Genomic DNA, 24,680 nt, shown 5'->3' with positions numbered 1-24,680 from the left:
AAAAAAAAAAAAAAAAAAAAACATGTTCCTTATATACAGGGCGTGTTGATGATTGGCATGCAGTAAGTATGACACAGGCCCCCGTTTCAGGGTATACGGGGAACTCTGGAGCCACCACATACCTCGGCAGGCTCTGCCATCCCCAGAGAAGCCAGGCAGACAGGAGCAGGTGTAGGAGGAGCCACCCATATAGATGCACTGAGCTCGCTGGGGGATATCACAGTTGTGGAGGGCAGTTTCACAGTAGTTGATGGGACGTTGGTCCTCAGCAGCTTAAGAACAAAGAAATAAACGCGTGCCTTTGGAAGAAAGTCTCAGAGCAGGCAGGAACCCTTCCAAGCTCTCTACACACCAGTGATTTGGCTCAGTGGTGCTCTGAGAAGGGGAAAAGGTCTAGATGCTGCCTGAGTCTAGACCATACCATTCCATATAGTCACCTTCCATATCATTGAACCTAGAGTTTCATGCTCCTGAACCAATGAACTGCATCTCTAGCCCAGGCTAGCCTTGAATTTACTCTGTAGGCTAAGGAAACCTTGAACTGTGAACCTCAGCCTCCCAAGTAGTTGAAATAATAGGTCTGGGTTTACAGGCCTGGCTTGTTTTTGAGCAGTGGAATCCATTATTCAAATAGTTTCTGTAGAATTTGGCCTATACACAAATGGAAGGCTGGGGGCCAGGGAAGTGGACAAGGATTGGCTTGTGACTCTTCTGTGCCCTCCTAGGCAGCTCCTTGAGGTGCCACCAAGGGTTCCACATGCTTTAAGAAATGATTGTGTCCGGTCACCTCATTTTGAAGATGGAGAGCTAAGGCCTGGGGGGTTAAGTTTCTTGCTGAGAACTGATGTTTGAGAGAAGACATTAACACACAGCCCCAGTTGGCACTCTGCTCCCCTCCACCCCACCCCCACCCTACTCTCTAGTGAGTGTGGCCTTAGGGAATGGGTAGACCCAGGCTAATCTGCCTCTTTCACATAAACCCCTGGTTAGATCTCAGTGAGATCTAAATCTTCACAGTCCACCACCCATAATGACCCAATGAGGGATGCAATGGTGTTGTTGCCTTAAAAGCAAACTTTAGAACCTCCCTCAGAGCAAAGCTCATAGGGAAAAGTCAGGCCAAGAAAACTGAAGCTCTCTGCTAGGATGAAAAAAAAAAAATAGTTTCAACACAGCAACCTAAAATCTCAGCTCTGTGCAACTCAGGACTGGCCTCCTGGGTGCACAGATGTTTGGGTCCCACTCAAATCATGAGAACTGTCTGTTCCCTCCCGCCCTACAGACACCACTTCACTCCATCCAGACCTTAGCTCCTCATCTAAGCTCTGTGATGGAACAAAGAGAACACATGTGTACTACACAGTAAACAGCCAGGGAGCACACGGGGACAGGACAGTGACTGGCACGGTTAGTTTCTGTTTTGACTCATGTAGACATGCATGCCCCATTCAGCATGTTAGCCTGTAGATGTGGGACTCTCCAAGAAGCTTTGAGCTTCAGTTTCTGGAACCTGGGCTGGGGATATAAGGTTGGGAGAGTGCTTGCTGAGCATGTATGAGGCCATGGGGCCCTTCCCCAATACTGAATAAACGGGGCGTGGTGATGCACACCTGTTATCCCAGTGTTCTGGAGGCTAGAGGTGGGGAGATAAGTTCAAGGTCACTCTTGACTACACAGTGAGTTTGAGGCCAGCCTATGATACATGAGACTCTGTCTCAAAAATAAAAAAAGGTCATGGAAATAATATGCCAATGTTAAGTGTGTGTGGGGGGGGGGGTGACATTTCAAAAACTTTGTTCTTCTTAGCTGGCCCAGTATCTTCCTTATCAACATCAAACAAGAATATAATTGGCCTAATGAATTAATAAAATCAACATACTGTAGTAAGTCTTAAGAACCTATGCTTCGGCTTGTGGTTTATTAAATTAAACTATAAGCAGAATTCTGCCAGGTGGGATTTCCTTCCTGATGTAACTCAGGTAGAATTCAATCTAAGACAGCTAAGAACATAAAGGTGCTTAAAGACGGCCCTTCACCATGAATTCCATGGCTGCTAATGACACAGAGAATGAAGCCTAACAGCTTCAATTGCCATTAAATGTATGCTGAAAATGAGCTAAGTTAATATATAAGAAGCAAGTGCCACAGAAAACTTGAGGCGGGTAAGATGAAGTATCGCTGGCAAGTGGTAGTGCATAATTCCAAGAACGCTCTTGCTCCTGGCAGCAGTGACCCTCTAAAGAGGTGGAGGGCAGAACTTCTCATCCTCCTTGTAACCAGCACCTCTCTGATCATAGGAACTGGTATCTGCTTCCCCACCAGGATCAAAATCTGTAACTGGGCCTTTCCCATACAACTAGTCTCCGCAGGAAAATGTCTTGCAGAACTTACCTACACATATTCCCCTGTCTGAGAAGTGGTAGCCCTCCACGCACTCACAGCGGAAGGTTCCCGGGTGATTGTTGCAGACCGCATGGTTCCCACAGCGGGAAGGCTGCTCTGAACATTCGTCAATATCTGCAGTAAAGTGTTGATAAAAAGGCAGAGCTTTTAAACCTCATGAAACAGACAAATAGAAAGCATTTTCCTCAGAGAAGAGATCCATTTGAAGACACATTTTTCTACATACCCAAAGCAATATAGAATAGATGATAGTGGGTTTTGCCCTTTACATAACTTAGGATCCAACCTTCAGTTCATCTTTTCTAAGTGATGTATGTGTGCTTCCTTCTGAATGAATTACCAAGGGGACACACATTAAAACAAGCTACACACAATGGAATGGCAAAAACACATTTGAAGAAGCAGAAGTCTTGTGAGAATCCAGGTTTGGCTCCCAGAATAAAAGTAAGTAAATCTTTAAAATAAACTGCCTTTCTACCGTTACCATTATAAAGAAAGGCTGGGCAACTTATGGCCAATTGAGAATTTTTTAGTTACTTATTTAGTGTGTGTGTGTGTGTCTATGTACAGTTCAAGATTTAGGATCTTGGACAATGGACTTTGGAGGGGTAGAGAATAGCATGGGCTAGATCTGGGATTGAGGACGGGGGTTCTGCCCCCATCTGCCAGCTGCTGCTCCCACGCATAGAGCACCATCTGTCACACCTACCACCTGTGCTCTGTACTGCTCCCAGAACTCTCACACCACGTGGCTGGACCCCTGTGCTAGGCTGCAGTCTCTAAAGGCTCCAGCCAAACAGAGCAGCAGAACAGAACAGCAGCTTTCCATCTAAAAGCCAGGGCCAAGTCATGAAGGGAACTTGTCCAAGCCCCTTCCTTGCTGGGAACATTTACAGAGACGGAAGATGTGTTATGCAAGAGCTGCAGAGGCCACAGCAGGCCAACAGGACGTTGGTGTCCTGGAGTCCAAGAGGACTACTCCCACACTATCAGGTCTGTAAGGATAAGCCAGGCTGGACACCACTGTTTCTATAGGGACAAGACCCTCTCCGTGTCCCCACTAAGATCTCATAGTCTTTACGGTTTGTAAGTTGTTCCTCATGTGTGATTTAAATCTTTTGTTAACTGAGTCCATGCCTTTAACCCTTTGTTGATGGACAGTGTAGCCTGGTAACTATGACAACTGTCTGTTCATACTACCCCATAACATCTGCTTGTAGAGGATTTTTCAACATCTGGTCAACATCATTTCTGAAAAGAGGAGAAACCCCTTTTTTTAGCTGAGTAGGAAAACCGTGGGTTATTTATTTTTATTAAAATTTGTTTTTTGAAATCAGGTATTTTCATGTAGCCCAAGCTGTTCTCAAACTCACAGCCCTTTTTGCTTCTACTACTCGGTGCTGGGATCCCAGATTTATTCCACACACTGTTTGGAATTACTTTTTAAGTTGTTTTAAAGTTGTTTTTGTTGTGTGGTGTGTGTGTGTGAGTGAGAGTGCACACACACCACTGCATGCATGTGGAGGTAGCTGACGACTTTAGGGAGTCAGCTGAGGCAGGGTCTCCCTGTTGTTTTTGCTGTGCCATGCACTCAGGCTTAGCTTGCCCTTGAGCTTCCCAGTGGTTCTCCTCTCTGCCTCCCATCTTGCTGTAGGAGTGTCAGGAGTACAGGTGCAGGCTTCCATATCCAGCTTTTGACATGGGTGCTGGGATTTGAACTTGGGCTGTGAGACTCGGATGGCAGCCATCTCTCACTGGTCCTAGGTTAATCCTATGATTTCCCCCACAGTGACTAGTCTTGGTACAATTTCGGTTTTTCGAGACAGGGTTTCTCTGTATAGAGTCTTGGTACATTTTTCAATGACTCTAAATCTCTACAAGTTATTTCTTTTATAAAGGCCTTGCCCTTTGTGAAGATTATTGACATGTGGGATGCTTTCTAGAAACTCAAAAATATTCCCTGATGCTGATGCTGATGCTGCTACACTGGATTACAATTTGAGGGATATGTAGGTGCCATTGTCAACCCCAGGCAAATTACTAAGCTCTGAGATTACCCCCCCCCCAAAAAAAAAGTCTCTTCCTGATTACATGGGAAGCTCACTGGGAGACAGCTAACTAAAGCCAGCCTCGCTTTGCATGTCATGGGTCATCTAAACCACCACGGACATGAATCACAGAGGTTTACCCTGGTCCCTTCTCAGGAATCTCCCCGGGTTAAAACAACATGCAAATCCAGATGCTTACTGTGATTTCCTGTCAAAAGCCTCATGTCCATATGCATTACCACCGAGGCTTGTTCTGGTAACTCAGAACAACAAGGAGCCTGACTCAGGACATCTAGCTCCACATTCCACCAGGCTAATGCTCCAGGACAATGGCTGACCACAGACAAAAGCAAGCGCATGCATGGCCACCTGTCTTCCTGAACAAGGCTAGCCAAGGATTTCCAGGGATAGTGGTAGAGTGTACAGAGTCATAGGGAGCGGGGAGCATCTCTGTGTCTCTTAGGAGGACCAAGAGCTGCATGAGAAGGTCACAGTAAGTAACAGTAGACACATCGCCACAGGTGATGGTAGTGTTGATGGCCATGCAGACTGGACCTAGCATCCCCTAGGAGAAGAGTCTCTGGGCATGGCTGCGAGAGATTTTCTAAATTAGGTTAACTGAAATGGGAAGGCTTGTTCTAACCATCCACAGTACCATCCCACGGGCTGGAGTCCTGGACTGAATGAACTGGAGAGAGCTCAGTAAGAAGCAGTAGTCATCTCTGTCTGCTTATTGACACCAATGTGACCAGCTGTTTTAAGCTCCTGCTGCCGTGCCTTCCCTGCCAGGATAGATCGTAACTTCAAACTGCAAGCCAAAAATAAAGCCTTTTCCTCCTCAAGTTACCTTATCAGGTATTTTGTCACAGCAACAAGAAAAACAACTAATAAGCCATGTTCCATCAATGTGTAGATGGCTGATGACATTCTATACAGACTGAGAAGATACGGAGACCTAAAAGAATCCCTCATCCCCAACACGGCTCCCACCCAACTAGCACCTTCGTGGCAGGGCTCCGTGCACATAAAATAGCATAAAATAGCACTATGCTGCTTGAAACTGTCACGACAGGGAAGGACTGGCCACTGACAATCCCAAGCCAGTCAGTTCTTGGGTCCCTTTTACCATGCCCTGTGAGCAGACAGGTGAGCATCAGGCTAGTAATACCAGATACACAAGGTCATCAGCACGACACCCAAACTATCACATCATCCATATCTGTCAGCACGAATCTCTGCTTGCCAAGCGTCTCAGGGCACCATGAGCAAGCATCCTGCAGCGAAGGGTGGCTCCAAGGCAACCTCTCCCACCCCATGCCCTACATCAGGATCTACACACCAGACCTGCCTCTTGCTAGCAAGATGGGATTCCAGCCCTGATCTGGCAGGATTCCCAGATCCTAGGCACGGTGGGCTTGCCAGGGCTTGCTCCCCAGACACACAGGGATGAAGACAGCAGCCCGTTTTGCTGGGTAGATACTCGTGAGCACACTACTCTGGATGTAGGAAACTTACATCTAGCACCTCTCCTCATTAGTGAGGGCTTCCGTGCAGGTTCAAGTGGCACTGGGTGAAGTGCCCAACACTCTTGGCCTTAGCAAGGACAAACTGTCCTTGGGTAAGAGATTAAAATTCAGTTACCGACAAATATCATGCTGTCTACATGAAAGACTTTGAAGTTAAATTTTAAATAGTAAGATAAATGCTACTAGGAGGCGGGGTTCCAGATGCTCCAGTGAGAGGCCTGAGTTACTCACTAGCTCACTTGAATGTCTTGCTCAGATTAATGAGCCTCAGTTTCTATGAAAGAAGAAGCAATACTGATAGCAAATGCTGACCAAGTTATAGAGAGATTGGTGCTTAGGAGCTAAAGAAATCAGCCAAGCCTTTGCTGTGTGTTGTCATCATAGAACCCACACAGAAGGTAGGGCATTGACACACATGCTTGCAATCACCCCAGCACTTGAGATGCAGAGATGGGATCCCTGGGGCATGTAGCATAATTAGTAAGGTCCAGACCAATAAGAAACTCTGTTTCAAAAGAAATAGACAGAGTTCCTAACAACATCCAGGATGTCTTCTGCCTCTATATGCATGCAGTAGCCCCCATGTATGTGTGTTTATTAAAAAAAAAAATGGAGAAAATTGAACTCCTGTACACTGTAGGCAGACAGTAATGTGGTGTAGCTGGTACAGAAAACACCATGAAAGGTCCTCCAAAGACTAAGCCCAGAATGATCCACAAAACTGCTTTGGGGGTTATGCAAACAAAATAAAACACTAAATAAAGCCTGAAGGCTTTGTCTATGACAGTCAAAAGGTAGGTGCAATATGTCCATTCACAAGGGACTACCAGCAGGTCTTATAGAGCACAGCTGGCTGTGCCTTCTGAAGGAAAGGTGCTCTTCATCTGAATGGATGGATAAGAAAAAAAAACTGTATCATGTGGAACATGATACAATGGAATAGTATTCAACCTTCAAAGGAAAAAAAAGACATTCTTACACATGCCACGGCATGGATAAATCCTGAGGTGAGACTTGCACACACAATCTTGGATCTTGAGTAAAATAAGCCAGTGACAAAGGATAAATGCTGTGGATCCCACATAAATAAGGTTCTGGAATGGTGGGACACATCGAATGGTGGGAGACGGGTTGGGGATGAGAATGCACCACGGTGTATTGGGAGCTGTGGTCTAACGAACACAGTTGGCTGTTCAAGATAAGAAGGATCCAAGCAAAGGATGATTGTGACAACTTTACAACAGTGTGAGTGTGTTGAATAGCACTGAACTGCACACTTAAAAACAGTTGAAAACAGCCAGGCAATGTACACCTCTAATCCCACCACCTGGTAGGCAGAGGCTCGGAGGCTTTCAGTTTGAGGCCAACCTGGGATTCTCAAGGAGACCCTGTCTTAAAAATAAAACCAAACAAGGAACTTTGCTCTGTTGCTGAGAAATGGGTTAGGGCTGATGATGAAAGGGGTAGAACCCCCTGACCAAGGGTAGAACCTCCTTTACCAAGGAGACAACAAGTGGGTATACACAAAGCAAACACAGGGTTGTCTTTCATGTTTGTGTGTAACACACTCAGCACATTCATTCTTCTTACATATACCCAGCTCTCTGGTTTACAGAACCTGGAGGCTTCCTCCCAGTGATATCCCAGCACCCAACACATCAGACCCCAAAGCAGTACCATAGCAAGTCTGCCCATCTCCTCGGAAGCCAACAGAGCATTCGCAGGTGAACTGTGTTCCAGGGCCAGGGCGACAGGCTGCATTGCTGTCACACCCATGGGTGCCGATGTAGCACGGATTCTGAAGGGCATCGGGGGAGCCATCTGTGAAGGTAGATACAGTGTTCAAGGACCTTCCAGAAGCCCTTCTGCCACAGGAAGTAAGCCACTACTGCAAAAGAACAGAGTAATGGGGACCAGGGCCCTCTCTGTTGTACTACAATGGGACCACCAAGCTATACCCTTCTAACATATGTGTGATATATATGTTAAGTATATATATTCAATAATATTAAATAGGACATGTTCCCTATAGGCTCATGAGTTTGAATGATTGGTCACCAGTTGGTAGCACAGTTTAAGGAGGTTGTGGAATCTTTGGGAGGTGGTTTGCTGGAGGAAGTAAGTTACCAGTGAAAACCCTTGAATTTACAACCTGGCCTAACTTCCAGTTCACCCTTCTCTCTACTTCCTGTTCCAGCTACCTGCTGCCATACCTCTCCCACCATTATGGATTATTTCTCTCTAGAACCCTTAGGTAAAATTATCTCTCTCTTTCATAAGTTGATTCTGGTTCTGGTATTTTATCACAGAAACAGAAAAGCAACTAAGATATCTATACACTGTAGAATACTAGTTAGCCATGAAAAAAAATGACATCTTTTGATTCTAACTACATGGAAGAGCCTGGAAATCACTGTGTTGAATGAAAATAAGTCAGACACAGAAAGACAGATGTTGCCCAGTCTTACATGTGAGTGCTAAAGATGTTGATTTCACAGAAGGAGCAAGAATAATGGCTACCTGAAGTAGGGAAGGGTGGAGGGGTAGGGCGAAGGCCAGCGGCACAGATGGATGGGTGAGGTCTAATGCTTTGTGGCACAGGGGGGTAACTAAAGATGACAGCAATTAATTACACATGTCAAGATAGCTAACAGAAAAGACTTTGCATATTCCCAACACCAAGAAATGATACGTTTGGGGATGGACATGCTAATTTCTCCCATGTCATCACTGCTCACTGGATGAAGTCACTGTTGAAATTAGTTAGCTCATATCCCCCACTATGAACAATTATCAATGTGGTCCCTTAAAAATAATATATTTTTAGTTTTAAATTTTAAATAGTTTTTTTTTTTTAATGTTCATGAGAGCCAGCAGTAGCCTTTGGTTGGCTGTCTCTGTGAGGGAATTCATCAGAGCATTCTGCCCCAATAGCTCATGAATAAATAGCCAGACACCCCCATGAATAGGCCTTCGGTTGAATGAACAAAAGCAGGTCTGTTTGCCAAGAGCCACTGATGACCATGCAGTTTTTTCTCTTTCACAGGATATCTGACCATCATTTTCTTCTATAGACAGAGAGTAAGAGACTAAAATCTCATATCCAAGAGTCAGAGATTGACAGGTATGAGTGCAGAGAGTACAGAGACATGTGCAGCCTGCGTGAGCCCCCTCCTCCTTACCCCTCACAGGTCCGATGGAGTTGCTAAGGGCATAGCGCAAGATCCTCTCCTCCTTGTTGTACAGGACAAATACACTGTCCACAGAGAGCTGCTGGGTGCTGGGCAGGGCTGGCTTGGAGTCATCGTGGGTACACTCCTGGAAGGTGATGGTCTGACGCCACTGGTAAACATGGGTGTGTGAGGGTGCAGCACCGTCCTGATCAGGCTCTGTCACCGTGTACTCCCGGGTGGAGGAGGAAGTGATCACTGAGGGCAGGAGACAGACAGACAGACAGATAGATGTGAGGAGCTTCATCAAAGGCCTTGAGGACAGTAGTAGCGGTTCCTGCCTACAATGAAATCAGAAAACAGTCCTGCTGGAGCAACTTAAACAGAACCATTTGTTTGTGCTTGGACTCCAGCTGCTTTCTCCTCTCCAATAGCAGCATCAATGATGATGACAATGATCATTAGTACTTGCTGATTTCCTATCATCTAGAGACAAGTGAGGTCTGACCAAAAGAGTAGCTGCTCACAAGGAGGCACACTTGGACTCACTCCTCCCACCATGTGCCACCTGAGCTTGGAACCACCAACCTGGCACTAGCTGCTTTTTCCTCAGTGTCTCCTTCAGAAGGAACTGAGGTGAGAATCTGATGAGGTCACCTGTGTGAATTACATGGAATCTATATGATACGCAGGAATCAATAAATAGTGGTTGCTCCCAACCACCTTAGATTAAGTAGCTCTGTGGTATGAAGAGACACAGTATGGAATGTTCTGTAGTAGCGAATTTTAGAAAAATTATCAAGAGCAAATCTTAGCCAAGGAGAGGGGACAAAGTCTCTCCACCAGAAAAGGATTAGTGTTAGCCCAGGCAACAAAGCCCTCCGTTCCCTACCCCTCTTTATTAAGTATAAAGGACCCTTTTTATTTCTGAGTTCTGCTGCAGTCTGCTCCATATGAGAGTCGTGAAAGCCGGAGGATAAATAAAAGACCAGTGTCCCTGCTTCCCATCCAGCTCCCATGTGCAGTCTGCCAGCAGGCCATCTGGCTGCAGGCTGTCTGGGGACCTCAGCCCTGTCTCTCCTTCCTTCCACAGGCTCCCAGCCCCTAGAAGGAGAATGAGACCATCCGAGTTGCAGGGCCCTGGCCATGGGTACCACGTGCCTGGATGATTACTTTAACAGTGGCATTATTAAAAGCTCATTCTGTTTGACTCAGCATCTGTTTCTAGGGATTGAGTCAGAAAAGGGTCAGAAAGCCAGGCTTGATAATGCAGGCCTGCATCCCAGCTACTTGTGAAGCTGAGGCAGGAGGATTGCAAGTTCAAGGCCTGCTGGAGCTACAGGATGTAGCAGTTCAGTCTAGGCAACTCAGTGACATACTTGTTAGGTTTCAATCCTGGGACTAATGGCTGAGGTGCCTATTTAACATATCAAAGCAGACATTGGCCAACATGTTCTCTCAACATCCCTTAGTCTCTATGAGTTACAGGGCCCTCCAAGCTGGCATTCCCCGCCCCCTACCCTTAACTCCCCAGCCCAGGGGCTGGGCCATCTTTCCCCCAGCTGCTCTTCCCTATATAATCCAGCCATTTATGTTATCCACTATCTTTGCAGCTTTGGGCTTCCTGGTTGCTGCCCCTGGTTTCTCTCTCCTCCTCCTCTCTCCCCCTCCCTCTCCTTACGTGGCACAGCTCCACTTTGGACTCTGCCAGATGCCTCTGCCTCTAACTGTGCTTTCCCTATAGAATAAACTTCTCCTCCACCATATCCAGGAACAGTCACATCCTTTCCTTTTCTTTTTTCTTCTTTTCATCCAATAATAATTTAAAAATAAAAAACTAAAACTTTATTTAAAAAAAAAAAAAAGAAGGGCTGAGGGTGTAGCTGTGTGGTATGTATGCACAAGGTCCAGGGCTCCATTCCCAATATTGCAAGAGACAGAAATTGGCCAAGAGCTTGGGATGTAGCTCAGCACCGCAGCGTTTGCCTGAGGAGTCAGTTCAGTCCCTAGCATAAGCAAACAAACAAACAACAGCTGGAAATGCGGCCAAAATTCACCATGCGAGAGGTCACTTCAACTCAGTGGGGTTGGGGGTGGGGAACTCGTGGAACTTATACTTCTGAGGATAGGAGGGCCACTGGGGGGATGGGGACAGAGTCCTTAGAAGGCCTTCAAAGCCCCTTATCGAAACCAGTAAACATGACTGGATGTAGTAATGAAGTAACATTGATTTAAACAGAAACGACAGACCAAAGGTTGCATGCTGGGGTTTCTATGCTAAAGACCAGAAGCCAGATGTGCTGGCTCATACCTGTGATCCCAGCATGTGGGAGGCAGAGGCAGAAGGTTGGCAGAAGGTTGGAGACAAGTCTGGGCTACAGAGCTTTAAAAATGATCCTGAGTTGTTAAATAATTTTGATGGGACAATGTAAGAAAATGTTCTTTTTCTTAGGAAAGAGGTGTCTGAAGCACTTAAGCAATGGCCCATGAGGGCAGTTAGGGAGAGAGAAGTGTGTGTGTGTGCATGAGTGTACGTGTGTGTGTGTGTGTGTACATGAGTGTACGTGTGTGTGTGTGTGCATGAGTGTATGTGTGTGCATGAGTGTACGTATGTGTACGTATGTTTATGTATGTGTGTGTGTGTGTGCGTGCAATGTCTCATGAGGACAGGTAGGGAGAAAGAAGTGTGTGTGCATGTGTGTACATGTGTGTGTGCATGAGTGTATGTGTGTGTGCATGTGTGTACGTGTGTTTGTGTATGTGTGTGTGTGCATGAGTGTATGTGTGTGTGCATGTGTGTGCATGAGTGTATGTGTGTGCACATGTGTGTGTACATGTGTGTGTGTGTGCAATGGCCCATGAGGACAGTTATGGAGAAAGAAGTTTGTGTGTACATGTGTGTGCACGCATGAGTATATGTGTGTGTACGTATGTGTGTATGTGTGTGTGTACATGTGAGGGTGTGTGTGTGTGTGTGTGTGTGTGTGTGTGTGTGTGTGTGTGTTATAATACAGGTGGCAAGTGCTAGGAACTAGCCAAGCTGAGTAAGTGGCAGGTAGAAGCCCTTGCCACTCTTTTCAGCTCCAAACAGATGCCAGAAGGAGAACAAGTATAAAAACTACAAACAAATACATTATAATAAAATCTGGAATGATATAAGAATAGAGACATATATATTAATCTAGATAGTAGACTCTAGGGAAAACACTGCAAAAGTATATTTAAATCTAAAAGCTGTGTTCAGGCTTATTTCATGGAGTTCTTTTGTCATTCTGTTTCCTTTTTTAGACAAGGTCTCATGTAGCCCAGGCTAGCCTTAAACTCACTGTATACCTGAAGATGATCTTGAATTTCTAATCTTCCAGGCTCCCCTTCCCAAATGCTGGGACTACAGGCATATGTCACCTGACCTGCTTTATGTAGTGTCAGGGACTGAACGCAGGGCCTCATATATTCAATGTACGTAGGCAAGCCCTCAACCGAGATAGTTCCCACTCCATTTTCTGGGTGTTTCGGTTTTTGCTACGTAGCTCAGGCTGGCCTGGAGCTGCAGCAATCCCTCTAAGTCAGCTTCCCAAGGGCAGGAATGGCTGGTGTGTCCCAATATGTCTTGTTTTCTTGTTTTATATTAAATTCTCTTCAAGTGTGTCTTCCGTTTGTGCTTAGGGAGAAAGGGATTAAAATAAAGAGTAGCCTTCTGTGTTTCCCTTTACAGATCCCAGGGAGACTGCCCCAGAAACTCAAGGTCATCACAGTGGGTGGGCACATGCAGACTGGCTGCCCTGGGACTCCAGGCCTGGGACTTACCTGAGCTGGAGTAGTGGTACAGCTCGGTGTAGGGCTCAATGTGCACTGAGGCACCATAGGGGATCTGCGGCACTCGGCCTTCCAGTTCTGTGTTGATGGTCAGGTGTCCGTGTTCATCAATACCACTGAATTGCTGCTTCAGGACCAGCTTGCCTGGGTGCCCCAAGAAGGTCACCTCAGCGTGTCGGGTGAACTCACCCCCTGGAAAGTAAGACAGGCCGTCAGTCACCCCTCCATCTGGCAAGTCACCCCCTCCATCTGGCAAATACACTTTCCTGCTGGCCCTAGCTTCCTCAAGTGAGAGGCAGGTGAAGAATTCGTGTGCCCTGGCTGGTTTAACTGAGCTAGACTCAGAACTACAAACATTGTGTGGTATCTCTCCAGAATCTAGATTTAAATCTACATGTTCATTATTATATATTTAAATATCTATTTGTAGAACACATGAAAGTAGGAAAGGAGAGCATGAGAGGGCAAGAAAAGAGCTAAAGGGAAGAGGGAAGGGACACTTGTGACATGATGGGAGTGCTTGGGGGAGGAAAAGCAGAGGGAGAAGGCAAGTCTAGTGAGGAGGAGGCAGGGTTAATGTACCCAGCCCAGGACGATGGGTGCAGGTCCTGGGAATGATGGTGGATTCTATACTAACTAGTTTTATTCAACTTGACAAAAGCTAGAGTCCCTGGAGAGAAAGGAGCCTTAATTGAGAAAATGCATCCATAAAATCAGGCTATAGGCAAGCCTGTAAGCTATTTTCTTAACTAATGATTAATGTGGGAGGAGACAGCCCATTGTGGGTGGTGCCACCCCTGGGTAGGTGGTCCTGAGTTCTATAAAAAGGAAGGCTGAGCAACCCATGGAGAGCAAGCCAGTAATCAGGGCCCCTCCAAGGGACTCTCCATCAGCTCCTGCCTCCAGGTTCCTGCCCTGTTTGAGTTCCTGTCCTGACTTCCACGGTGCTGTAGAAATGTAAGCCAAATAAACCCTTTCCTCCCCCAAGTTGCTTTGGTCACTTAGCTTGCTTTTGGTCACGGTATTTCATCATAGCAGTAGAAACCCTAACCACCCTGGGCTCTACCCAGCATCTACATGGAGCTGACCTTGGAAGAACACAGAAGGAGACCTTGTAACATTGAGGAGAGATCCCCTCAGTGATCTGTCCACACATGCACAAAAAACTCAGCCTTCCTTACAGGGCATGGCCTCTGAGAGCCTCCAAAGTTTCCCGGTACTCAAGAGGATGGTGTTGATCAAGTTAGACTTACCAGCTAGAAGTGACAGGCTCTTTTCCCTGGAGATAGGAAGGTGTTAAGCCACTTTCAGATGGGTGAGATGCATGAGTTGGTAAATCTTGTTCAACCTTGGAGAATTTTCCATGTTTGTGTGCCAGTCTCTGCAAGTTTGTACATGTCAGGGGGGATCTGTGTGTTCAGGTTTGTGTGCATGATTGCATTTTGGACATGGGGTACTGGCATGTGAAGGGGTATGTGTACATTTGTGGGTGTGTGGGTACACCTATGTGTGTGCATGTTTGTGGGTGTGGGGGTATACCTGTGTGCATGGGTATGTGTGGCAGCCAGAGGTCAGCCTTGGATGTTTTTCCTGTCTCTGCTTCCCTAAGGCTGGTATCATCAGTACATGCCATCATACCTGGCTCTTTATGTGGGTTCCGGGAAATGGATAGAGGTCCTTACGCTTGCAAGGCAAGTACTTCAGCGGCTATGTTATCTCCTCAGCACCAAATACGGGGACTTCTAAATCCCCATCAAGAAACCATTCCTCTACCAAAACATAATTCTATATGGTCTCCTTTAGTGGATATGCTATACGTTAATTTTTGCTTGTCCTTATTTCTGAGGAAGAACTAGAGGGGCCCCTGTCCACAAATGAAATGCTTCCAGGTGACTGCAGACAGAGCTCCAAACCCATTCATTCTCAGACCTCCCCCGTGACTATGTAGCCTAATTATTCTAGTTGGGAGTTTCAATTACCAGTGATGCTGAACCCATTCTTGAACCCATCCTGCTCCACTGCAAACATCCATCCGATGATGCCTCCAATGGGTGCCAGGGGAAGCAGAGAATACCCAACGGTTTCAGGGATGGTGCTGATGGCTGTGTAAGACCGTCCATGGTTCATCACCACATAGGAGTGCAGGTCAGTGTTCTCAAACACCACGGGGACCTGGCTGTTCCCCACGAAGATTCTTCCCTTCACCTTGCCGTTGACCCGTTGTGGAGAGCCTGGGCCAGAAACAAAGGAAGAAGGTAGAGATGGTTTTCCCCTACCTTTCAAAGAGAGGAATGTGTCTATTCATTAGGAAAGCAAAGAGGTGGCATTGCTGTAGGAAATGGTTTCTGAGGAAATGAAAATACTTGTGATTGTATGCCGTAAGCCCTGGATATTCCAATGCCCCTGCCTCTGTTGCATGTGGCTACTGATGGGCAGAATGCTAGGTACCCACCACTGTGCACCAGGGGCCTCAGGAATCCTAACACTTCTCCTTTTTCCCACATGAGTGATAATGGACAGAATAAAAAAAATCTACACCCATAATTGTGCATCACAGGCATTAAGAGTCCCAGCACTACATAAGCATAAGAACCTGGGATCAGACCCTAGCATATAGAAAGCCTGGTGTGGCAATGCAGACTTGTAACCTCAGCACTAGGATGGAGAGGAAAGATGAGAGGATCCTTGGGGCTGGCTGATCAGCTAGACCAGCTGGTAAGCTTGAGGTTCAGTGAGAGACCCCATCTCAAAAGAGCAAGAAAGGTAAACATTGATGGTGACCTCTGGCCTCCACATGTGTGTACATATGAACACTATACACACACACACACACACACACACACACAGAGGCACACACACAGAGCCACATATACACAGAGCCACACACACACACAGCCACACACACGCACAGCCACACACACACAGGCACACACACAGAGCCACATACACACAGAGACACACACACACAGCCACACACACACAGGCACACACACTGGCACACACACAGGCACAGGCACACACACAGGCACAGAAACTTATACAGCTGCATACACACAGGCGCACACGCATGCACACACACACACAGGCACATACAGGCACACACACAGAGCCACATACACACAGAGCCACACACATGCACAGCCACACATACACACAGCCACACACACAGAGCCACATACATACAGGCACACACACAGGGACACACACAGGGACACACACAGGGACACACACACAGGCACAGAAACATACACAGCTGCACACACACAGGCACACACACAGAGTCACATACACACAGAGACACACACACACACAGCCACACATACACACAGCCACACACACACAGAGCCACATACATACAGAGCCACATACACACACACAGCCACATACACACAGGCACACACACAGGGACACACACAGGCACAGGCACAGGCACACACACACAGGCACAGAAACATACACAGCTGCACACACACAGGCACACACACAGAGTCACACACACAGCCACACACACAGGCACACACAGGTGCACACACACACTCAGGCACATATATATACACACAGGCACACATACATATACATACACACACAGGCACACACAGGCACACACGCACATAGGCACACACACACTCGGGCATACATATATACATACACACAGGCACACATAAAATAGGCATGCACACACACACATAGGCACACACACACACAGGCACACACACACACAGCCACACACACACACTCAGGCACACACACACATACACAGGCATGTACACACACACAGAGATACACACACACAGGCACAAGAATTATACTACAAAAGAAAAAAATCTGAAGATGTAAGTAAAAGGTCAAATAAAGGTCACCTTACTTTGCTGAAGTCTGACATAGAATTAAATTCTTTGAAGGTTTTTCCTTTTTCTTTTGGCACAGGGAATTGAGTGAGGGCTTTGCCACTGAACTCCACCCCTATCAGCCTCCGATGATATATCTTATTTATTTTTCTAGATTGCAACTAATCAGAAATATGGCCTCTACCCCCTCCTCCTAGACACATGGATGCGTTCCTGGCTGTCATCTATCCTCTGAGGAAAGCTGCTAAGTGAGGTCACCGACCAATCAGGACATATCTGACATGAAGTAACTCTGTACTTTCACTGTGTCATTACACTGGGGATCCTATGACCCTTTGCAGGCTCATGGCAAAAAAGAAAAAAAAAATGCATTCCAAGAACATTACAGAAACAACAAAGGAAGCCAAGTTAAAAAAGCCAAATAAAATACTCCCACCACACTCTAAGCTAGCTTTTCTCCCCCTGGGTCTTTGAGTCAGGGTCTCTCTCGTTCAGTAGCCCTAGCTGGCCTGGAATTCACCCTATAGACCAGACTAGCCTCAAACTTAAAACAGTCTCCCGCCCCAGTCTCCTGAGTGTTAGGATTATAGGCATAAGGCACCTGTATAAAAATGCATGCCTATATATAAAAAAAAGTAACAAAAATCCAACAACTATTTAAACCCCAAAGCAATTACAGGCTGTGTACAAAATGTCAAGATGTGTAGCTGAACAGTTTGTCATACCTGAGCTCAACGCCAGTTTGCTCAGCATATTTAGCTCTGATATGAGAGAGAGGGGAGAGCTAATAAAGTAGTCCTCTAAGAATATGTTTTTGGGCTGAGGAAATGGCCCAGGTGGTGGAGTGCTTGCCTGGGAAGCACAGGGTGCTGGACTCAATACCCAGCACCCAGAGATGAAGGGAGGGGGGAAAGGAGAGAGGGAAGGAGGGAGAGAAGGAAGGAGGGAGGGAGGGAGGGAATACACTTCCGTGTGGAATTTGGAAGCTTTTCCTAGGGAAAAGGGTATAAAAGCCAAGCCTAGCACAAATACTCAAAAGCACCCCACCCCTAGGGTGACAAGATTTGGAAGGAAATAAAAAACAGTTTAAAATTAAAAACATGCTCCTAAATTAATATGACATCTAAGCTGCACGTTGGTTCATTGCTGAGGAGGGATGAAAATAAAACAAATCTCACTTTCCATTATGACCCAGAAGGAAACAATTGTGAGTGTGTATGTGGCAAATTAAAATAACTGATTTCAGGACAGCCAGGGTAGGGAATCTGGAAAACAGAACATATTTCTCCAACTGGGTTTTAATTAGCCAGATTTTACAAAGCAACTGAACTCCCCACGAAAAGGTATCTTGTAACAAATGGGGCAATTTGGTGGCATCTGAAGGGACAAAGGCCAAATACAAGGTTCTGTCACTTTATTTCAGTCTAATTTAGAACCCCAAAGGTCTCCAGTGACTATAACAAAGACTCTTAGACTTACCCAGAAGACTCCTCTGACTGTGTGGACATAGTGACTAGCCAGTCCTTTGGGGGACAGGGGTCAAAGCTGACCTCAGCTATCACGGAATCCACTCTGGAGCTGGATGTGCATTGGGTCTGACAAGCTAGAACTGAGGGCAACACCCTGTCAGCTGCACCTCAGGCATGATGTGGTTTCAGGGACACAAGGAAAGAAGGTGCAGGCAATGGAAAAACTGAGCCCACTACATACCCTGGTCTAAGCCAGATAGAGAGGGGCAGGGGGGGAGGGGACGGAAGAGAAGAGGGAGGGAAGGAGAGAGAGAGAGAGAGAGAGAGAGAGAGAGAGAGAGAGAGAGAGAGAGAGAGAGAGAGAGAGAAAGTTACAGGCAATACAGTCAGAGCTAGAGACCCAAGCCAAGTGTGGGGTGCACACTGCAGCCCCAACACACACTCTTCATATAGAGAATCTCAAGTTTGAGGTCAGCCCAGGCTACATAGCAAGATGGTGTCTCAAAAGCAAACAACAAACAGAGAGGACTCCAGAGACAAAGCTATGAGTGAAGGAAAATGAGGGAGGGGGAAAAAAAAGGACATCCTGGGAGGAATGCCCATAAGGAATGTAACAGAGATGATGTCATTAAAAACTGCACATTCCAGAGATCATGGCAAAGGACACATCTGTAAACAAGCTCCAAGACCCAAAGCCACTCTTGTCCTCTGTGAAGCTGAAAATGCACAGGAATAGTACGTTACCTTCTGCCACGCACTGTCTGCCATTGCCCGTGTAGTTGTCCACACACCTGCAGCAGAAGCCAGCAGCATAGTCTCTACATTCTGCATGCACGGAGCACTGGTGTCTATTGTTGGCACACGTCTGCTGGGAACCTGTGTTGTAGCTGAATACTGTTTGGAGAAAACAGAAGCATACCTGTCAAAGCTTTGCAGGTTCTCAGCTGAGAGGCATTTCCACACAGGTGCCCTTGAGCCAACTGGTCTACCTGAGTCCTTCAAGGGGCCAAGCCAACCACAGCAGACCAAAGTCCATGGCATGAATGTAGCCATTTGGATAAAGATAAGGCTCTATAACTCAGATCACTGATGTACACCTGCATACCAGAAGAGGGCATCAGATCTCATTATGAGTGGTTGTGAGCCACCATGTGGTTGCTGAGAATCGAACTCAGGACCTCTGGAAGGGCAGCCAGTGTTCTTAATCGCTGAGCTATCTCGCCAGCCCCCATAGTTCTTAAGTGTATATATTAGATTAGATAGATAGATAGATAGATAGATAGATAGATAGATAGATAGAGATATAATATATTGTATAGTCCTATATACTTAAAAGCTGATCATTATAGAAATACACACACAACAACCACATCAATTAATTAAAAAGAAAAGACCATGAATTTGAAAGAGAATAAGGTGGGAGGTAAATATGGAGGGTTTGGAGGGAGAAAAGAAAAGGGAAATGATGTAATTATTTTAAAATCTCCAAAATAAAAATAAAATTTAAAAACAGCCAATCAGAAAAAAAGTCTTTCGCAGGGCGGTGGTGGCACACGCCTTTAGTCCCAGCACTTGGGAGGCAGAGACAGGAGGATTTCTGAGTTTGAGGCCAGCCTGGTCTACAGAGTCAGTTCCAAGACAGCCAGGGCTACACAGAGAAACCCTGTCTCGAAAAACCAAAAAAAAAAAAATCTTTCAATTATATCTCTTCTGAGATCCTTTGACCCAAGACTCAAAAAGAATCCCTCTCTCATTTAAATTTCTACCACCCAACTTTGTTTTATTAGACTTACAAACCTGACCATTAAATCTAATGATCTAGCTAGAGCAAATTCGTTTGGAATGAAGTTCAAAATTGCAAGAGAAGTGAACCTCTAGAAACAACAATAATCCTGTCTATAATTGACTTTATGAGTGAAGATCAAGATAAAATGTATCCTCAGGTAGATTCTATTGGCTGCAAGTACTTGGAACTTCCAGTGTGTACAGAGACAAGTCATGACTGAGCAGAAAGGCACCTGAGTAAACCTGAGGTTTCGTGGTTACATAAGATCAAGCCAGCAATCCCCCATTGATGGGTCTGCTGTGTTCTGTGTATCCGAGGGCAACTATTTAAACAACACCAGAATGTTACTGTAGGCCTCAGACAGCTGATGTTTCTAATAAACACAGTGAAATAACTTGGAAGAGGAACAACAACAACAACAAAAAAAGCCATCTGTCACAGATACATTTTGAGTTGAAGTCTGGGCTTCTGCGATTATCACCACCATTTGTTGTTGGGAGTAAACAAATGTGGCAGTTTCATAAATGATAGTTTCAGATATTTAGGAAGGGTAGGAAGAAAAGATGAGCTCAAAACTTAATATCTGTAAGCAAACATAAACAATAACAGAATCAAAGGTTGAATGCTGCTGGTGGAGAAGTCAGGGTACCCCTCCTCTTTCCTAAATCCAAAGAGCAGTGTTTATGAGGTGTAAGGCTGGAATCCATGAAATCATCATCCCACCAAATGGCATCTTGGTCACTTCTGTGGCTCAGTAGTGAGCGTAAATCCCCATCTTGCCCATTTTGGATATTCAATATGGACAGTAGTGACTACGGCCATGAGGTCCATCAGAACAAGAAAGGAGAAATAAACATGAGTAAATATGACTTAGTAGGAGGAATGGACTAAATGTTTCTAAGAAGTTTTACAGTAACCTTTTAGTAGAAAGAGCAAAGGGTCTTATGAGATACATTTAAAGGCTCTAATGATCCCATTTAGAGTCTAAATGGGAGCTGGAGAAATGGCTCAGTGGTATGAGTACTTGCTGCTTTTTGAGGACCCAAGTTCGATTCCTAACACCTGCATGGCAACTCACAACCATCTGTAATTCCAGTTCCAGGGGACCTGATGACTTCTTCTGGACTCTTTGGGCACTAGACATGCACATACATACATGCAGGTAAAACACACATACACAGAAAATAAAAATAAATAAATCTTTTTAAAATGAGTCTCAATTAATGTCCTATTTTTCTTCCCTTTCCATGATTTAAAATTTTCTGACAAATGCTGGGCAGTGGTGGCACACACCTTTAATCCCAGCACTCAAGAGGCAGAGGCAGCAGATCTCTGTGAGGTCAAGGCCAGCCTGGACTACAGAGTGTGATCCAAGACAATCATGGCTACACAGAGAAACTATATCTCCAAAAACAAAACAAACAAAACAAAACAAAGCAAAAACTGACCAGAAGCAACTTAGGAGAGAAGAGGGTTTATCTGGCTTATAACTCCATTGTACAAGTCAGAAACTTAAAGAAGCCAGTTGTGTCACAGCCACAATCAAGAGCAGAAAGGAATAAATGCATGCATGCCTACTGCTCAGCCAGCTTTCTCTACTCTTATACAATCCAGAGCCCCAAACAATGGCAGGATGCAGCCAGGGTCTTCCTACACCCATCAAGGCAATTAGGCAACCACAGACAGGCCCACAGGTCAACCTGATATAGACCTCTTTCTCTGATACTCTTTCCAGGTGATTCTATATTGTATCTAGTTGACAATTAACTAACCATTGTGCCTGTGTGTGTGTGTGTGTATGTGTGGTGTGTGGTGTGTGTGTGTCTCAAGATAAATAAAGGCCCCTGTGCAGTCCAATGGATGGCTGTGAGCCTCTACTTCTCTATTAGTTGGGCATTGTCAGAGCCTCTCAGGAGAGAGCTATATCAGGCTCCTGTCATCCAGCACTTGCTGGTATCCACAATAGTGTCTGGATTTGATGACTGAATATGGGAAGAATTCCCAGGTGGAGCAGTCTCTGGATTGTCCTTCCTTTAGTCTTTGCTGCATAGTTTGTCTCTGCAACTCCTTCCATGGGTATTTTGTTCCCCTTTATAAGAAGGAACAAAGTATCCGTTCTTTGGTCTTCCTTCTTCTTGAGTTTTTTTGTGGTTTGTAAATTGTATTTTGGGTATATCCAAGCTTCTGGGCTAATATTCACTTATCAGAGAGTACAACATGCCATGTGTGTTATTTTATTGTTGTTGTTTTGTTTTTGGTTTGGTTTGTTTTTTTTGTTTTTTGTTTTTTTCGAGACAGGGTTTCTCTGTATAGCCCTGGCTGTCCTGGAACTCACTCTGTAGACGAGGCTGGCCTTGAACTTAGAAATCCACCTGCTTCTGCCACCCAAGTGCTGGGATTAAAGGCGTGCGCCATCATCGCCCGGCTATGTGTGTTCTTTTGTGATTGGGTTACCTCACTCAGGATGATATTCTCCAGATCCATTCATTTCCCTAAGAATTTCATAAATTCATTGTTTTTAATAGCTGAGTAGTACTCGATTGTGTAAATGTACTGGGTTGGTTAGTGGGGTACAAGGGAAGGAACAGGGTTTTGGTTTTTTGGGGGCAGGGGTTGTTTGTTTGTTTTTTTCCTTTCTTTTTCTTTCTTTTTTTTTCAGAGGGGAAACTGGGAGAGGAGATATCATTTGACATGTAAGTAAAGAAAATATCTAATTAAAAAATTTTTTTAAAAAGATAAAGGCACATTTTGAGAATTTCTTATAATACTTAAAGAATGCTCAAGTAATTTTCCTCAAAATGTAGGAAAGATTTGATACAATATGATTGATTAGAATATATCATACTGGGGGCTGGCGAGATGGCTCAGCGGGAAAGAGCACGGACTGCTCTTCCGAAGGTCCTGAGTTCAAAGCCCAGCAACCACATGGTGGCTCACAACCACCCGTAATGAAATCTGATGCCCTCTTCTGCTATGTCTGAAGACAGCTACAGTGTACTTATTTATAATAATAAATAAATCTTTGGGGCTGACCGGAGTGAGCAGAGGTCCTAAAAGTCTATTCCCAACAACCAGATGAAGGCTCACAACTCTCTGTACAGCTACAGTATGTACTCATATATATAAATAAATCTTTTTTTTAAAAAAGAATATATTATACTGTGCAGTGCGTGCGTAGTGACTCGCACCTCTAATCCCAGCATTCAGAAGACAGAGGCAGGCAGATCTGAGTTTGAGGCCAGGGCTACTCTGGAAAAACCAAAACTCAGAAGGAGGAGGAGGTACCACGTTGTATAAAACTACATTTTAAGAGGGATGTGGCCGGGAGGTGGTGGCACACGCCTTTAATTCCAGCACTTAGGAGGCAGAGGCAGGCGGATTTCTGAGTTCGAGGCCAGCCTAGTCTACAGAGTGAGTTCCAGGACAGCCAAGGCTTCACAGAGAAACCCTGCCTCAAAAAAAAAACAAAAACAAAAACAAAAACAAAAACCAACAAAAAAAGATGTATGTGATATGTGTGTATGTGTGAGAAAGAGAGGGGGGGAGGAAGGAAGGGAGAGAGAGAGAGAGAGAGAGAGAGAGAGAGAGAGAGAGATCTTTAGAAAGCAATTGCAATTGACAGGAGGAAAAGTAATCAGCTTCCTGAATTCCAAAACCAAGAAGAAAAACTGTGAAAGAAAAGCAGCATGAAGAGCCAAATGAGCATCTAGAATGTTTTCTCAGGTGGCTGAATACATCTCAGAAGTCACAAAGAAGACACTCGAGTTCCAAAATATCCAAGGCCTTTCCTTCCTTCTCTTTTGTTTTTTGAGACAGGATCTTACTGTATCCCAGGCTAGACATTCCCATTCTTCTGCTTCTGCCTCTTTAATGTTGGGCTAACAGCACTTAACAACCCTTTTTGGTTTGGGTTTTTGGTTTTTTGAGACGGGGTTTCTTTGTACATTTCTGGCTATTCTGGAACTCACTCTGTAGACCAGGCTGGCCTCGATTCACAGAGATCCACCTGCCTCTGCCTCCCAAGTGCTGGGATTAAAGGTGTGTGCCACCACAGTCCAACCAACTATGACATTTTAAAAGAAAAAAAAAAACATATTAACCAGATTATGGTAGTGCATGGGAAACAGAGGCAGCAGGATCTCCATGAGTTTGAAGCCAGTCAAGTTAAATCCCAGGCTATCCAAAGCCACATAAATGAGGCCCCGTCTTAAAACAAAACAAAACAAAACAAAAAAAAAAACAAAATAAAACAAAAACCAATATACTTATTTATCTGTCCGCCCATCTGTCCATCCATCTACCTGTATGTGTACATCAGAGGACAGCTTGGAGGAATCATACCTCTCCTTCTACTATGTGGGCTTCAGAAGATCCAACTTAGGTCATCAGTACCTTTACCTGCTGAGCCATCTCTCCCTGGCCCTGACTCTCTTTAAAACAGAATACATTATGAGAAATGAAATGAGGCATACTCCCACTATATCCAGAACCGAATCTCTAATCCTAAAAGATCACTGGGTCACTCAGAAGCCATGGGGCCTATGTACCCATTGCTCTTCAGTGAGAGAATTCAGCCCCTGCTGTCCATCTGTCCCCCATAAAGTCGCCTCCTGG

General features: G+C 45.3%; 1 protein-coding gene across 1 annotated transcript in view; it reads right to left on the bottom strand.

The window, feature by feature from the left end:
* Positions 1-24,680, bottom strand: part of Nid1 (nidogen 1) — a 74,767-nt gene that overhangs the window by 22,342 nt on the left and 27,745 nt on the right. The window contains exons 5-11 of the mRNA XM_031358326.1: positions 19,025-19,174; positions 14,943-15,194; positions 12,955-13,155; positions 9,160-9,405; positions 7,655-7,798; positions 2,392-2,517; positions 123-272 (exon numbers count right to left, since the gene is read on the bottom strand). Coding sequence (XP_031214186.1) covers positions 123-272; positions 2,392-2,517; positions 7,655-7,798; positions 9,160-9,405; positions 12,955-13,155; positions 14,943-15,194; positions 19,025-19,174 — 1,269 coding nt within the window. The remainder of the gene's footprint in view (positions 1-122; positions 273-2,391; positions 2,518-7,654; positions 7,799-9,159; positions 9,406-12,954; positions 13,156-14,942; positions 15,195-19,024; positions 19,175-24,680) is intronic.

This window comes from Mastomys coucha, unplaced genomic scaffold (assembly GCF_008632895.1).
Source record: "Mastomys coucha isolate ucsf_1 unplaced genomic scaffold, UCSF_Mcou_1 pScaffold7, whole genome shotgun sequence".
Taxonomy (NCBI): Eukaryota; Metazoa; Chordata; class Mammalia; order Rodentia; family Muridae; genus Mastomys; species Mastomys coucha.
This window is presented reverse-complemented; position numbering and strand designations above follow the sequence as displayed.